Raw genomic sequence first — 15,042 nt, forward strand, 5'->3', positions numbered from 1 at the left:
TAAATCAAATACAAATTCTTCAGTCTCACTCCAAATTCCTTTCCAATTTTACTTCACATCGCTCTTCTGCACACACTTTGCATTATAGTAAAGTTGAATCATTTGTTTCTTGAATCCAGCCTTCAATCCATTGCCATTATTCTTTTGCACAGAATAAACATACTCCTTCCTTGATTCTGCCTCTAAGATCCTCATCTTCCTTTAAGGTTCAGCTCAGATATCACCTCTTCCATGAAACATTACTCACCTCTTCAGTTGTTCATGACTTTCTCTTTTTAAGTTCTGTTGCATTTGTTTACCTGTGTAGCGTGGTATCCCTTCACTAGAACGAATGAATGAAAACATACTTATTAACCATGTATCAATTACTTCTCTAGGCAGTGAGACAATAGAATAATTGAAAAAGACTTTGCTTTTAAGCACCTCACCTCTAATTGAGGGAGTCAATACATAGTAGAAATGGAATAAGAGGATATTTGTGGATAATTTTTGAGGGAAGAAGCTGTTTGGTTTTTGTCTTTGTATCTTCAATGGCTAACATAATGCCTGTTACTTGGTGTATTTTGAGTTCAGTTTCAGGTTGTGAAATTTGGGTTCATTTCTTTGATTCTTATTCCAATCAACTCAACCAACAAACCCTGATGAAATTGCAATGTTGAAGGCATTGTTCCCCCCCCCCACTCAATCCAGAAATGTTTGATCTACTCTCTCAGACCCACAATGCCTTAACTCAATCTAACACCCGTCACATCTGAGTCAACTTCATCTGAGCCCAGAATAGGCAGTTCTCAATTCTATCATGAACCTGATACTCATCTTGGTGATCCTGGAAAAGACTACTGGGTACTTCAGATACCTATCTACTCTTGTTATGAGATTCTAATAGGTGTTGTAAGAATTAATTAATGCTCATAAGAATGATTTTTTTCATTGATAGATGAAAGGCTCAGGAAGCCCAGAGTGTCATTTATTACTCAGAACAATTATAATTATAGGGAATTAATTCCTACCTACTCAAAGCATGGTTGGGGGCAGCTCTTCATCTCTGAATTCCACCAGCCAACTTTTTAGAAAGCGTCTACTGGGATAAAAGGGTTTGTAAAATGAAACCCTGTAGAGTATGTATGCTTCTTTCAATGGCTGGAGTCATTGGTGTCCTCTCCTAAAATCAAGCCTATACTTCTACTCTGTTGTGAATGAAGATCGGAAGGAAATCTGAGATGGAGAAAAAGGCACTGACGTGATCTCACACTGAGATTTATATACACTCATTTCTTTTGTCACAAAATACAAACCCAGGCAGTTCAGAAGCTGTTCTATAATATCCTACATCAATTAAATCCTCACAAATGAGCAGTGTTCCAAATAGGGGTTCATGATTCATTGGCTTCAAACTTCAGCATGTTTGAAAGGGGCTGGAATTTTTTAGAAGTGGTTAATATCATCCCAAGTCATAATGACCCATTGCTACTGATATTTCCTATGAGCTACTATAATTTAGTTCTTAAATTATCTTTTTTTAAACTTTCATTTCTTTTTTTGAACAATTGTAATATTTAATTTTTTTCTAATTATATGTACAATTTTTAGCATTCATTTAAAAAAATTTTGAGTTCCAAATTCTTCATTCTTCTTTCCCTCTCCCCCATCGAGAAGGCAAGCAATTTGATATAGGTTATACATATATGCATTTTAAACTTCTATTTCTTATTTTAAAAATTATTAATAATTTTTACTTCACCATTTAAAAATACATTTTTCCTATTCCCTAAATAAAGGGAAATCTCTATTATAAAGAATTTTTTTCAAAAGGAAGGAAAAAAACCCCAGTTAGACCAACCAACATATCAACTAAATCTGACAGCATGTGCATTGTCTCAAGTTCATAGTCTCCATCTTTATGAAGAAGAGAAGAAGAGCATTTTCTCAACTCTCTTTTTTGGGGTCAAGTTTGATCATTATGATTAAACAATGGAATGGAGGTTGTTGTAATTTCTATTTCCATTGTTATAATCACTGGGTACATAATGCTCCTAGTTCTCTTCATTTCACTCAACATCAGTTCATATAAATGACTCTGGTTTATCTGAATCTATTCTAATCATTTCTTACAGTACAGTAATATTTCATTATATCCATAGTCCATAGTTTGTTCCCCAACTAAATCCAGGTCTTTGCTGCAACAAAATTTTTTGCTACTAGTATTTTGGTGCATATGGTCCTTTCTCTCTTTTGGGGATTATGTACAGTTTAATGATTTTCAAGGCGTAGTTCCAAATTATTTTGCAAAATGGTTTGACAACACCAACAATGTATTAATGTATTTGTTTTCCCATAGTACTTTCAATAATTGTCATTTTCTCTTTCAACATTCTTGACAATTTAATAGGTGTAGATGAAACTTCAGAGTGATTTAATTTGCATTTTCTTATTAGTGATTTAGGGAATTTTTTTCATATGGTTATTCATGACTTATATTCTTCTTTCCCAATTGTTTTTCATCATTTCTCTTGATAGCCTTAATCTTTTGTTCCTCTAGGTAAATTTTGCTATTTCTTTTCCCACTCTATCATTTCTTTTCAATCTCTATCTACTTGTTTATCTATTCTGCCTACAATATATACGTCTCCCCATTCTGAAAAACCTTTAGCTGATTCCTCCATCCCTACTTTCATGTACCTATATCTCCTTTGCCCTTTGTAGTTAGTTCTCAAAAAAGTCATCTATAATAGGTGCCTCTATTTTCTCTCCTCTCACTCTCTTCTTAAATTCTTACAAATCCAGTTTATGATCTTATCATACCACCAAAACTAATCTCTCCAAAGTTATCAATGACCTCTTAGTTACCTAATGCAATGATCTTTTCTCAGTCCTCATTTTTTGTGAGCTCACTGCCGTCTTTGACACTGTTGATCACCCTCTTCTCCTTTTTACTTGTCTAGGTTTTCAGGATATCATTTTATCCTGGTTCTACTCTTACCAATCTGACTTCTTTTCAGTTCCTTTGCTGGATCTTCATTTGATGATTTCCTTAAATCCCTATGGATTTAAGTACAATACCTATACTGACTATTCTCAAATCTATCTAACCTGCAATCTCTGCTGATCTCCAATCTCACATTTCCATCTACCTTTCAAACCTCTCAAATTGGCTATCCAATGAGCACCTTAAACCAAATATGTCCAAAATAGAACTCATTATCTTTCTCCCTAGCCCTCCCCTTCCGATCTTTCCTATTATTTATAGAGAGCAATACCACCCTCCCAGTCCCTCAGATTTACAACCTTGAAGTGATGGACTCCTTGCTATCTCTCACCCCTTTATCCAATCTATTGCCAAGGTCTATTAAAACGCATCCCCTTCTTTCCTTTGACAGTGCCAGTACTTTGACAGATGCTCATCACCTCACACCTGGATCACTGCAACAGGCTGCTGATGCCTGCCTCCAATCACTCCTTAGTCTATCATTCATTTCAGTCACTAAAGTGATTTCCCTAAAGCACAGGTTCCATTATGTCATTACCCCCTTCCCCCCTCACTCAATAAACTCCAATGGCTACATTACCTCCAAGATCAAGCAAAATGTTCTGCTTAGTATTCTAAGTCCTTTATAACTCATTCTTCTTCTACCTTTCTCTTATTCCCTGCCACATACTCTTAAATCCAGTGATACTGATCTCCTTGATATTCTACAATTAAGGTGCTTCATCTCTGGACATTTTTTTCTCATTGTCCCTTCTGCCTGAATCACTCTCCCTCTTCAACTCTACCTATTGACTTTCTTTAAATTCCAGCTAAAATCCCTTGAAGAATCACCTATGCCAGAATGAAGGATTGGAAGACTGCTAAAATAATAACCTACCTAAATTCACCAAGCATACAATTCTCTTTTTTCAGAGAAAATTGAAATTTACCTGGTAAAAGACATTCTTAAGTGTCTTTATAAACATGTTAATACTATTTTCTGAAATAAAATTTGGACTATATGGTCTGATGGAGGGTATCATACCTTTTTCAAGACCTCAGTGACGGTATTCATTTGTCACTATGCAAGACTTAGGCAAGGACCAAAATTACTAAACATGGCCATCTATCTCAAGCAACTTAAAACCTAATGAGATAATAGCTAATAACTGTCCGAATGCATCACCCAACAGGTAAACTGACACAAAACAACAGTCACACAAATATAGAGTCACTCTCTCTTAGGATCTACTAGCTCCTCCCTTAGTTTCTGTTTTGGTTCCCCTACCAGTTTGACTGCTCCTCTCAGTCCTTTTGTTGGATCTGTGTCCCACCCACTAATACAAATTTTTCAGCTTAGCATTTAAAATGGATCCTACCTACCTTCTCAGACTTTTCATATTCCCAAATGACTTCTTGCTATTCTTTAAACTCCACATGCTATCTTCCATCTCATGCCTCTGCCCAAATTGCCCCAAAAGGATGGAATGAACTATGTCTTTTGCTTCTCTTTTGTTTAATCATTTTTCAGTTATGTCTAACTTTCTGTGATTTTCTTAGCAAAAATATTATAGTGATTTTCAATTTTCTTCTCCAGCTCATTTGACAGATGAGGAAACTGAGGTAAATAGGATAAAGTGACTTGCCCAAGTTCACATAGCTAGGAAGTGTCTGAGGGCAGATTTGAACACAGATCTTGCAGATTCCAGGATCAACACTAGATCCACTGCATTACCTAGGTACACTATTAGAATATCTTTCTTCAAGGCATAGGTCTAATGTCATTCTACATTAAGCCTTTCTTGATTCAGTTATTTGCTAGTCCCTTCTGAGTCCATGAGTTGTTACAAGTACACTCTCTCTTAGGCACTATATTTGAAAATACAAAAAATATTTTGTACTTATTTGAGTATTTACTGTATCCCAAAGAGAATATGAATTTATAAGTACAGGGACTTTTAATTATATTCCAAGGACATAAATATTATGCCTTATAGATAGCAATTGATAATATTTAAGTTTGTTGAAATATTCAAGGGAAGATTTCTTGAAGTTGATCAGAGGCAAGCAGCCCCAATGTCTATTTCTTCCACAAAGCTTTTAAAAAGTAATTCCCTCCTCCCCCCAATTGAAAATTGGTCCACCCATTCTAGAATGTAATTTGAAATGATGCTAGGCAGTTCTTTTTTTAGTGGCAAAGAATTGGAAATTGAGGGTATGTCCATCAATTGGGGAATGGCTAAACAAGTTACAGTACATGAATACTATGGAATATTATTGTTCTATAAAAAACCATAAATGGTTGAACTCTAGAGAAGTATGGAATGACTTACGAGATCTGATGCTGAGTGAAAGGAGTAGAGCCAAGAGAACAATGTACACATCAACAACATTATGAGAAGAGCAACCTTGATGGAAACAGCTCCTCTCGACAGTCCAGAGAGCTAGGACAAATGTATTTGACTGGTTATGGACTATATTTTCCCCAACCAGAGGAAGAAAAACAAAACAAAACCCACAGAAAAAAAATGCTTCCAAATCTGATGAACATTTTATAAAAATTATCTCTTATGTATCTCCTTCCCTTAATCCTAATTCCTCATGCCAAAAATTACCAACTTGTAAATATGTTTAACAAAATATGTATGTAAAATGCTAACCTGACTATTCCCTGCTGAGGGGAGTGGGAAGGGAGGGTGGAGGGAAATTTTGTAACTTGTAAATATGCATGTTCAAATGGATGAAAATAAATAAAATTTAAATTTAAAAAAAAGAAATGATGCCAGGAAACTAATTTAAATGTTCCAAGGCTGTCAAAGATAGTGAAGAAGGTCCCATATATACCAAAATATTCATAGCAACACTTTATACAATAGCAAAGAATTAGAAACAAAGTAGATGTCCATTGATTGGGAGAATGACTAAATAAATTGTGGGACAGGAATACAGTGGATATAAAGAATTAATAGGATACTGGATATAAAGAATTAAGAGAGGCATGGGAAGTTTTGTTTGAAGAAACAAAGTCAAGGAAGAAGATGAGAAAAATAATATAGATTTCAACTATGTAATTATAAAGAATAAAGCAAAATTGAATACCATATGATTATAATGATCAAGCTTGGCCCCAGAAAAGAAATGAGAAAATTCAACTCCCCTCTTTTCTTTGAAGAAATAAAAGAACTATAAAATTGTCACTTGGTTAACATGTTAGTTTTCCTAAACTGCTTCCCCCCCCCTCTTTTTTAGTGTGCTTTGTTATAAAAGATAATTCTCTGGATGGGGGAAGGGAAGGATATTTTTGGAAATGAACATGACATAAAAATAAAGTATTAGTAAAAATAACTTTTTTTTTAGGTTTTTGCAAGGCAAATGGGGTTAAGTGGCCTTAGCAAGGTAATTATGAAGTATCTGAGGCTGGATTTGAACTCAGATACTTCTGACTCCAGGGCCGGTGCTCTATCCACTGCGCCACCTAGCGGCCACCAGTAAAAATAACTTTAATGAGGAAAAGTAATTCCACTCATTTTCTAATGTCAGTCCAACTCCTCAATTATCCTTCATCTTAAATATGCTTTTATCTAGTTGATAAATTTTTGTTACGTATTGTCATGTCTTCTCTCATTTCTAAAAAGGTACTAGAAATCAGAATTTTATAGAGAACCTACAGGGTGTATCATAAATTAATGATCCTACAATCCTAAATTATTGCTTCATCTCCCTGCTTGACCACAATCCCTCTTGATAAGTGCACATTTTTTGCTTTACAGTTCTGGTTACAAAAGTTAAGTGCAAATTTCAATTTCATGAGACTCTCCAAGAATGGAAACTCTCTCCATTAGTACAGATTAGCAACTTGTTCATGGTTTGTAGTCCAGATTGTTTCTGGGGCCCTTAAGTGTGTCACAGCAGTTTTTATCAGAGACAGGGCATTAACCAGCACTTCCTAATTCAAAAATCAGCCTTTTACTCTAGGAAAAGGAAGGGGACAAGGTTTTATTTAGTGTCTATGATCTGCCAGGCACTGTGTTAAGTGCTTTTTACAAACATTATTTGAACCTCCTAATAATCCTGGGAAGTAGGTGCTATTGAGATTCCCACTTTACATTTGGGGAAACTGAGGCACATAGAGGTTAAATGACTTTCTCAGGGTCACACAGTCTGTAAGTGACAGAGGCAGGTCTTCCAGATTCTAGACCAGGGCTCTGTGCACTATGGTGCCACCTAGTGGCTTGATAAGTGTGCAACTTGGAATGCCTCAGTATTATAGGTGAGCCTCCCCATTGCCAAGGATCACTTCTCAAGGATAAATTATTGAGAACTAATGCCAGGTACAGTTAATATTGTTAGATGTGGAATCAAAAGACCTTAGTATGTATGTGTCAAGATACTCTAGTTTATAAACTGTGTGACATTACATAAATCACAATTTCCCTGAGCCTCTTCCTTAGGGTCACTTCTGTGGTCATAGGTATTTCTGACTTTGAACCTTTTGAGAATGCCAAGGACTCTTGGAGGCAAGAGTTTTCTTTTCTGCTCCACAGAGAAGCAAGCAGACAGTCATTTGAGGAGAGGGCTGAAGAATGGTTCCTGGCTGAATTGTGAAGGAAGTAAAGAATTCTAGGAGGTAGAGGTTAAAGTGGAAGCCTATTTCAAGCAGAAAGCTTGAAGGAAGCAGAGAGTGAAGATGGAATGCTAAGCTTAGGGATCAGGAAGCAGGCCAGTTTGACTGAAACATGGGAGAATGTGTGGAGGGGAATATGGGAAATTAGTTTGGAAAGATAGGAGAGGCTCAGATTATAGAGGACTTTGGTAAATATCCCTGGAGACATTACTGGAAAATAATTTTCCAGGAGATTTCTGGCTCCTTGACAAGCCCTTCCTGTTTTTGACAGCTAGAAATTAACCTTTTAAGTCAATAAAATTTTGTGTATGTGTGTGTGTGTGTGATATTAAGTATATGACTGAAGGCTAGTTTCACAATGGCATGATGGTTCTGAGCAGATACACATACCTGAATGATTTGTCTAATCCATTTAAACGTATTTCCATTATTTCACCACTTTTTAGCTTAAGTTTAAGCAAAAATGCTTTTACTCATGATTCTGTTTTCCTCTAAAGAAATTATTAGCTTAATGGAGCCAGCATGTGGACAACCCTTGCAAGAAGTTGTTTTTGCAATTCTGAACAATCAATTGTCATACTACTCTATCATGTCTTTTAAACAATCTATTAAACTACTTTTAAGATCCCACCCTGTAGGTTCTCTATCCATCTTTGGAGTGGACAGTATTTAACATTAAGTCCTTCAGAGTTCTCTTGGGTCACAATATGGCTGAGAAAAAGAAGTTCATTCATTGCTTATCCTGAAATGGGCTTTCACCTTAACCTCTACCTCCTAGAATTCTTTACTTCCTTCAAAACTCAGCCGAGGATTCATTCTTCAGCCCTCTCCTCACCAATCTGGGGGACAGTCTCACAGGACCAGGCAAAGAGTAGCTTAGCACTTTACATGCTCACACTAAAATTGTGTTTTAGATAGAAAGAGTAAAAAAGCAGGGTTTCTGATACCACCAAGTGGAGGAGCAAGTCCAAGACAAAACAAACTAGCAATATGCCAAGACTTCTCCAGGACATTTTTTTTTTTTAGGTTTTTGCAAGGCAAACAGGGTTAAGTGGCTTGCCCAAGGCCACACAGCTAAGTAATTATTCAGTGTCTGAGACCAGATTTGAACCCAGGTACTCCTGACTCCAGGGCTGGTGCTTTATCCACTGCGCCACCTAGCCGTCCTCCAGGACATTTTCTGCAGTTGTTTCAATAAAAAGAAAATCACTTCTACCCTCATTTTGGGGACCGCTAGCTCTCAAAAGTTACAGAAGAACATGGTTTCTCTACTGGCAAGAACTAAGAAAAATAGATCAGTAGCAGATCAGAAGGAAGATTATGGTGTTTCTTACTCAATTTCTCATACTTGATTATACAGAGAGGTAGTAGACAGGGAGGAATATTATTTATAGGAGCTTGTAGAGATAGTACATCTCTTTCCAAGACAGGGATTCCTTCTAAGGCATTTTTAAGACCAAAGGCTCATCCCCTCCCCCTTTTTTTGTTTTTATATTTATATCTTAATTTTATCCAAGTTATAAGCAAAAACAAGTTCCAACATTCACTTCCAAAACCTTGAGTTCCAAATTCTATCCCCTCCTTCCACCCCCTTTCCCTCATTGAGGAAGCAAGTTACTTGATATAGGTGTAGTCTTGAAAAACTTACCACAATAGTAATACTGTAAAAGTAAACGTAACTCCTCTTCCTCCCCCAAAAAGAGAAACCTCAAGAAAAATAAAGTGAAAACAATTCTGTATTCTTTGTTAAGATGCCATGTCTTTGGGATGGATGATATTTAACCTAAGTCCTTCAGAGTTCTCTTGGGCCACAACATGGCTGAGAAAAGGAAGTTCATTCACTGCTTATCATCCTGCAATATTGCTGTTACTTTGTATACAGTACATTTCCCATTGCATCTGCTCATGTAAGTTTTTTTTTTTTTACTGAGAGCATCCTGTTCATCATTTCCCATAACAGAATCTCATTTCATCTCAATCAAATACCACAATTTGTTCAGCCATTCCTCAACCCTGGGAATTCCCTGAATCTCCAGATGCAGAAGCTTTGACTTTATCTTCTTCTGAATATGTATTTTGATCTTCCATATCTATAAATATATATAGTGAGGTTTTTTTCTTCTGTTGTTTGCTCATTTCCACAGCCTATGATTTGATTTTAACTTCTTGTTAAGGTGGAGCCTCAAATCTCTCAAAGTTATATTTGGAACCAGTAGTCTTTCTTCCTTCCTCTCCCTAATTTATTTCCTCCAGTAAAACCCAGGTATTTTTTTTTATCTAGTTGGATAGATAATAAGAACAAAACATAATAATAACAATCCATATAATGCTTTAAAATTTCACCATGACTTCTGGGACACCCCATATATGTATGAATAATCATCGAACAAAAAACCCGCACTTTAGAAAATTCAGCATTGGGTTAATAAAGCAGAATGGTCAACAAGACCATTTAGATACTTTATTTTCAAATAACTGAGAATTATCTGTATCTACCTGAATTCAATTTCATAATCAAGAAGTTTGTGGTCAAAGTATTAGGAACTTGCCTGTTGCCAGGCATTTAAATTTTTTTTTTTTACTTATTAAAGGCAATGGGGTTAAGTGACTTGCCCAAGGTCACACAGTTAGGCAATTATTAAGGGCTGATGCAGGATTTGAACTCAGGTCTTCCTGACTCCAGGGCTGGTATTGTATCCACTGCTCCACCTACCTGCCCCCCTGCCAGGCATTTCTAAGGGATGTCATGAAACTAAAAAAATCTAGAAGAAATTATTTGAATTTAAACATAAATATACATGCTATTTAAATGTAGGTATATCTATATGTTTCCTATATAGACCTTGGGGGGGGGGCTGTGGTAAAGGGAAATCACTGACTTACCTTCAAGGCTATTCTCCATTTCTGAGAGATTATACTCAGATGTCTCACATAATTTCTCCCCATTGATTTTGCTTTTAAAGAAATAAGTTTTATGAGCATCTCCTTCAAATTACTCTATTTTTATTTGAAGTAAAATAAACATTTCTAAATTCATAGTAGATTATAGTATAAATCTTTATTATGTACAGCTTGCTTTACTTCAGTGAGTTTTTAAAAAATAGTATTAACCTTCTTGCTAACTTTTTTCTTAGAACTCCTATTAATAACTGACTATCCTCCTGGTATCCTTTGAAAAATAAATTTAAAAAACCCTTTGGAATACAAATGCATAATGAAACAAAACAAATTCTTACATTTTCCATGTCTAAAACTGTATCTCTTTCTGCATCTTGAGTTCATCACCTCTGTGAGGAGAATAGCATGTTTCATTACTGGTCCTCTGGAATTGTGGCTGATTATTATATTGATCATAGTACCCAAGTCTTACAAAGTCTTTACAATGCACATCATGTGTCTTCACATGTTATTGTCATTTTAAAAATGGTTCTCCTGGTTCTACTCACTTCACTCTATATTAGTTCCCAGGCTTCTCTGAAACTATCCTTTGGTTATTAAACACAAGAATATTCCATTATATTCATATGCCATAATTTGTTCAACCATTGTTCAATGTCTGCATTTCTTTGTGCTTCTTTAAGCTTCGCTAAATAATTTTATGGGCCCTTTTCCTCTTGATTTCTTTGAGGTATAGGCCTAGTAATTAATACTAGTATCACTAGGTCAAAAGTAGAAACAGCTTTTAATTTACTTTAAGAAATCATAGCATTTCCTATTTTAAAACTAATCATTTTAAAACACACTTGAACAATTACTTCTTACAAAATCTTATGAATTATAATCCTGAATATTTTGTAAAGTAAAAATACAGTAGATTAATAAAGCAAAAATATACAATTGACCACTTTCCATTTGGTTCCTATCAATCTCCTTAAGTGATTATTAAGAGTTTACATTTATACCTACAGATGGTACCAACTGGACTAAAATCTCAGTGATCAATCACAATTAATTCACATTCTTCCTAGCTTCTCCTAAGAAGTCATAGGCCTGCTCTGAAATGTCAAAAGGTTCATGAACACCTTCCGGTGACAGTAAAGCATAGAGAGCCCCAGAGTGTTCTTGGTTTTTCTTAAGGAAGTCATAAGTGACTTTCCAACGAGTAGCTTCAGTTTCTTCTTCTGCCCATTTGAATGGTGGGAGGAGGGTGGAATGTAAGAGAGGATACACACAATCATGGTACACGAGGATAAACATGGACTTCAGAAATTCTCTATCTCTCTGAGGAAACACATAAACATAAAAATAATTATATAAGAAATGATAAAAAAAGACTTTGTTAGATTCTTATGCAGCCCCTTGACTACCAGGTGTTTTTCCTTTCCTTCCTAGCATTACAGTATTATGTGTCAAACATGTGGCCCAAAAGCACATGAGTCCCACGATACTTCCAAGTGTGGCCAAAATCAGATTAAAATGTTATTGAGAAATATATTACAAAGTAAATAAAAAAATAAAACAGAAAATATTACATTTAAAAACTAAGTCAGCATGAGGTCCTCAAGGATGCTTACGTACAGTTTAGTGAACCCTCCAACTCATTTGAGTTTGACTGCTTTGGATTATGGCTTTGAAGCTTAAGTTTTATATTTAAAGCTTGAAGTAGTCAAATATTTGCATAACTACTAAGTCAGAAAAACTTGGGACTTTGAACTTGGTTTTAAAAATATTTAAAAATTAACTATATTTCAATATGGTTTCTTTTTACAATCATACATACATACATACATACATATATATATATATATATATATGTATATTCTATTTTGTGCTCTTAAAAACATTATTCTAAGAAGTCCACAAGTTTCACCAGACCACCACCAAAGGGGTCTATGACACACACAAAAATGAAGAACTCTTGGTCTAAGTCCAAGTTGCTTTTAAAGAAGACTTGTTAATATAATTAACAAAAGTCCAAAGATTTGAATAATATATCTGTAGATGGTTGTGAACTGAACCTTGAGGCAGAACTGAGATCCTTGTTTTTATCCTCTACTTGATTGTACAAATTAATGTTAAATTATAATGACTAATATATTGCTCTTCCCAGATTATAAATCTGCTAAATCTTTAACAGAAACATTTAATCTCTTCTTTCACTGATGCCAACTTCAATGCCTCATACAATGAAGATGTGGCCTTTGGTTAGTAGAGACTATATTGGGAGAATACAAGCTATGGCAGGTCTTAGCAAACTTGAAAGGCTTTACAACCTGGACCCAGTGGCAGACCAGGCTTCTGTCATCCAAGGGTGAACCTAGTCAAATTTGGTAAAGTTTACCACCAGAAGGGTGGTAAAGTTTTAAGTCCCACTACAACTCATGATGACTAGCTATTAAAGTATAAAAACCCAGGCTTTTCCCACACAAATAAAACCCCAGGGGTTTTTTAAATACTGAAACATTCAACATGTTTTGCCAAAGGAGTGACTCAAACAGGAATTTCAAGTTGATCATCTAAGATCTAAGATCTAAGCAGGGCAGCCTCTCAACTGGACACAGTTACTCAAACCTTTTGTGGACAGACTTGACCTTAAGCACAGCGCTGTGACCAATGAAGAATTAGAAATATATTAAATCTGCCATTTTCAGCATAAGCCATGTACAGGGTATGCATAATTACTGTAGGTCAATCTGACATAGATACAATATTTATATATATTTTTAAGAAAGATTGTATTTTGAATTTTACATTTTTTCCCCTAATCTTGCTTCCCCCCCCACAGAAGGCAGTCAATATATGTATTTTTAAATTTTCTGTAGTTCAGCCTTCTAGTGGGAGATTGTATTAGCAAGCCTTTAGTCATTAAATAATACTAGTTTTTGTTTTTTTAATGGCAATGACTTCACCACCCTGAGCCAAACACTTTTCAGTAGGTTCAATTTAGCTGAGTTTCTGTTCTTTTTTTCTCTCCCTATTGTTATTGTACCCACAGTTGGAAGGTTTTTAAAGATAAGATTGAATCTGGCAGCCAATCAGAAGGTCTAGTTTGGAAATTTCCTCTCAAGATAATAAAGCAGATTTAAAATGAACCATTTTTATTAAATGCTTCATTGGAAGAGAAGGAATTCCTTCATTAGAAATGCAAAGTCCACACCCTTCTAAGCAGGTTATTTGTCTGATTTGTAGTCATAAAATACAGCTTTATTTTGTTAGGGAACATCTATTTTAGCCTGAAAAAAAATGCAAAAATTGCTAAGTTTTATTAGGGGAAAAAATTACCTTTTCAGATCTTTTAAAAGTACTTTCTTTTTCAGCCCATGCAGTCTAAAAATTAAATATAGAAATTTGCATTAGTCTGAGTATTTAAACACATGCAAGTAGAGTCTATGAATAGGGGTGTCCAGGTTCAGGATTGGTGCACCATCAGTCTGGAGAGGTCAGAAACTCTGAAACTAAAGCTATGAAGAATCAACATAAAAAAATGGATGCACCTGGAGAAATGATACACCTCAAGAGATAACTAATGAATTGCAGGTGAAACTATCCTAAATCTCATCAATATCTCAAATCTCCTGAAACCAGTCAGCTAATCAACAAGTTTACTGTATGCTAGGCCTGGGGTTACAGAGAGAGGCAATGTTATGGTTAAGACAATGTGAGATAGAGAGAGCCCCTAGCTGGACTAATATTGATGGGAAGGCCTTTGTAGTGGGAAGTGTAGCCATGATGACTGGGAAAGGTTTCCTGCAGAAGGTGGGATTTGAATTGGGACAGGTGAAGAAAGTATTCCAGGCAGAAGGGACAGATGATCAGTGCCAAGGCAAAGATATGAGATATGAAGAGTTGTTGAAGAGGAATAGTAGGTAGTACAGGGAGTAAAGTTTAAGAGGACTGGGAAGAGAAGGAGAGGTCAGGTCATGAAGAGATTTAAAAGTCAAATAGAGTCCTTTATATTTGATCCTGGAGGTAAGAGGGAGCACTAGGGTTTATTGAGGCAGGAGGGTTAACATGAGCAGATATGTACTTTAGCAAGATCACTTTGATAGCTAAATATAGGACTGACTGACTGGAGTAGGTAGAGACTGAAGATAGAAATTAGAAGTAGAACAAAGTACCCCCTAATTTCTCAAAGGACTAGGATGACTCCCAAAATTCCAGTGGGATAAAGCAAAAAGATACATACATATATAAATATATATATATATATATATATATATAATTATTATGATATGGAAATGATGGAGTGGAGAGAAGTGTTTGAAAGAAATCACAAGCAAGATTTGGGGTCAGTCAGTAAAGGGAGGAACCTATGAGTCAACCCATTCTTGTACATGCTTGCCTGATACATGACTTGGCTCCCAAAATATGTCCTTCCCTTTACCCTTCTCTTTGCTAAGACCAGTGCATCTACATGTAACCTTGATGCCATCCCTCTTGTTTTCTCAAGATTTCTCCCTATCATTTCCTTTTGATCCTCTCCCATCTTCCCTTCCTTTCTCTGTACTGGTTC

General features: G+C 35.6%; 1 protein-coding gene across 1 annotated transcript in view; it reads right to left on the reverse strand.

Moving 5' to 3' along the window:
* Positions 1-10,632: 10,632 nt before the first annotated feature.
* The window catches only part of NPHP1 (nephrocystin 1), a 40,050-nt gene continuing 35,640 nt past the window's right edge, over positions 10,633-15,042 (reverse strand). The window contains exons 19-20 of the mRNA XM_074209271.1: positions 13,812-13,856; positions 10,633-11,810 (exon numbers count right to left, since the gene is read on the reverse strand). Coding sequence (XP_074065372.1) covers positions 11,538-11,810; positions 13,812-13,856 — 318 coding nt within the window. The 3' untranslated portion in view covers positions 10,633-11,537. The remainder of the gene's footprint in view (positions 11,811-13,811; positions 13,857-15,042) is intronic.

Source organism: Macrotis lagotis, chromosome 1, assembly GCF_037893015.1.
Source record: "Macrotis lagotis isolate mMagLag1 chromosome 1, bilby.v1.9.chrom.fasta, whole genome shotgun sequence".
NCBI lineage: Eukaryota > Metazoa > Chordata > Mammalia > Peramelemorphia > Peramelidae > Macrotis > Macrotis lagotis.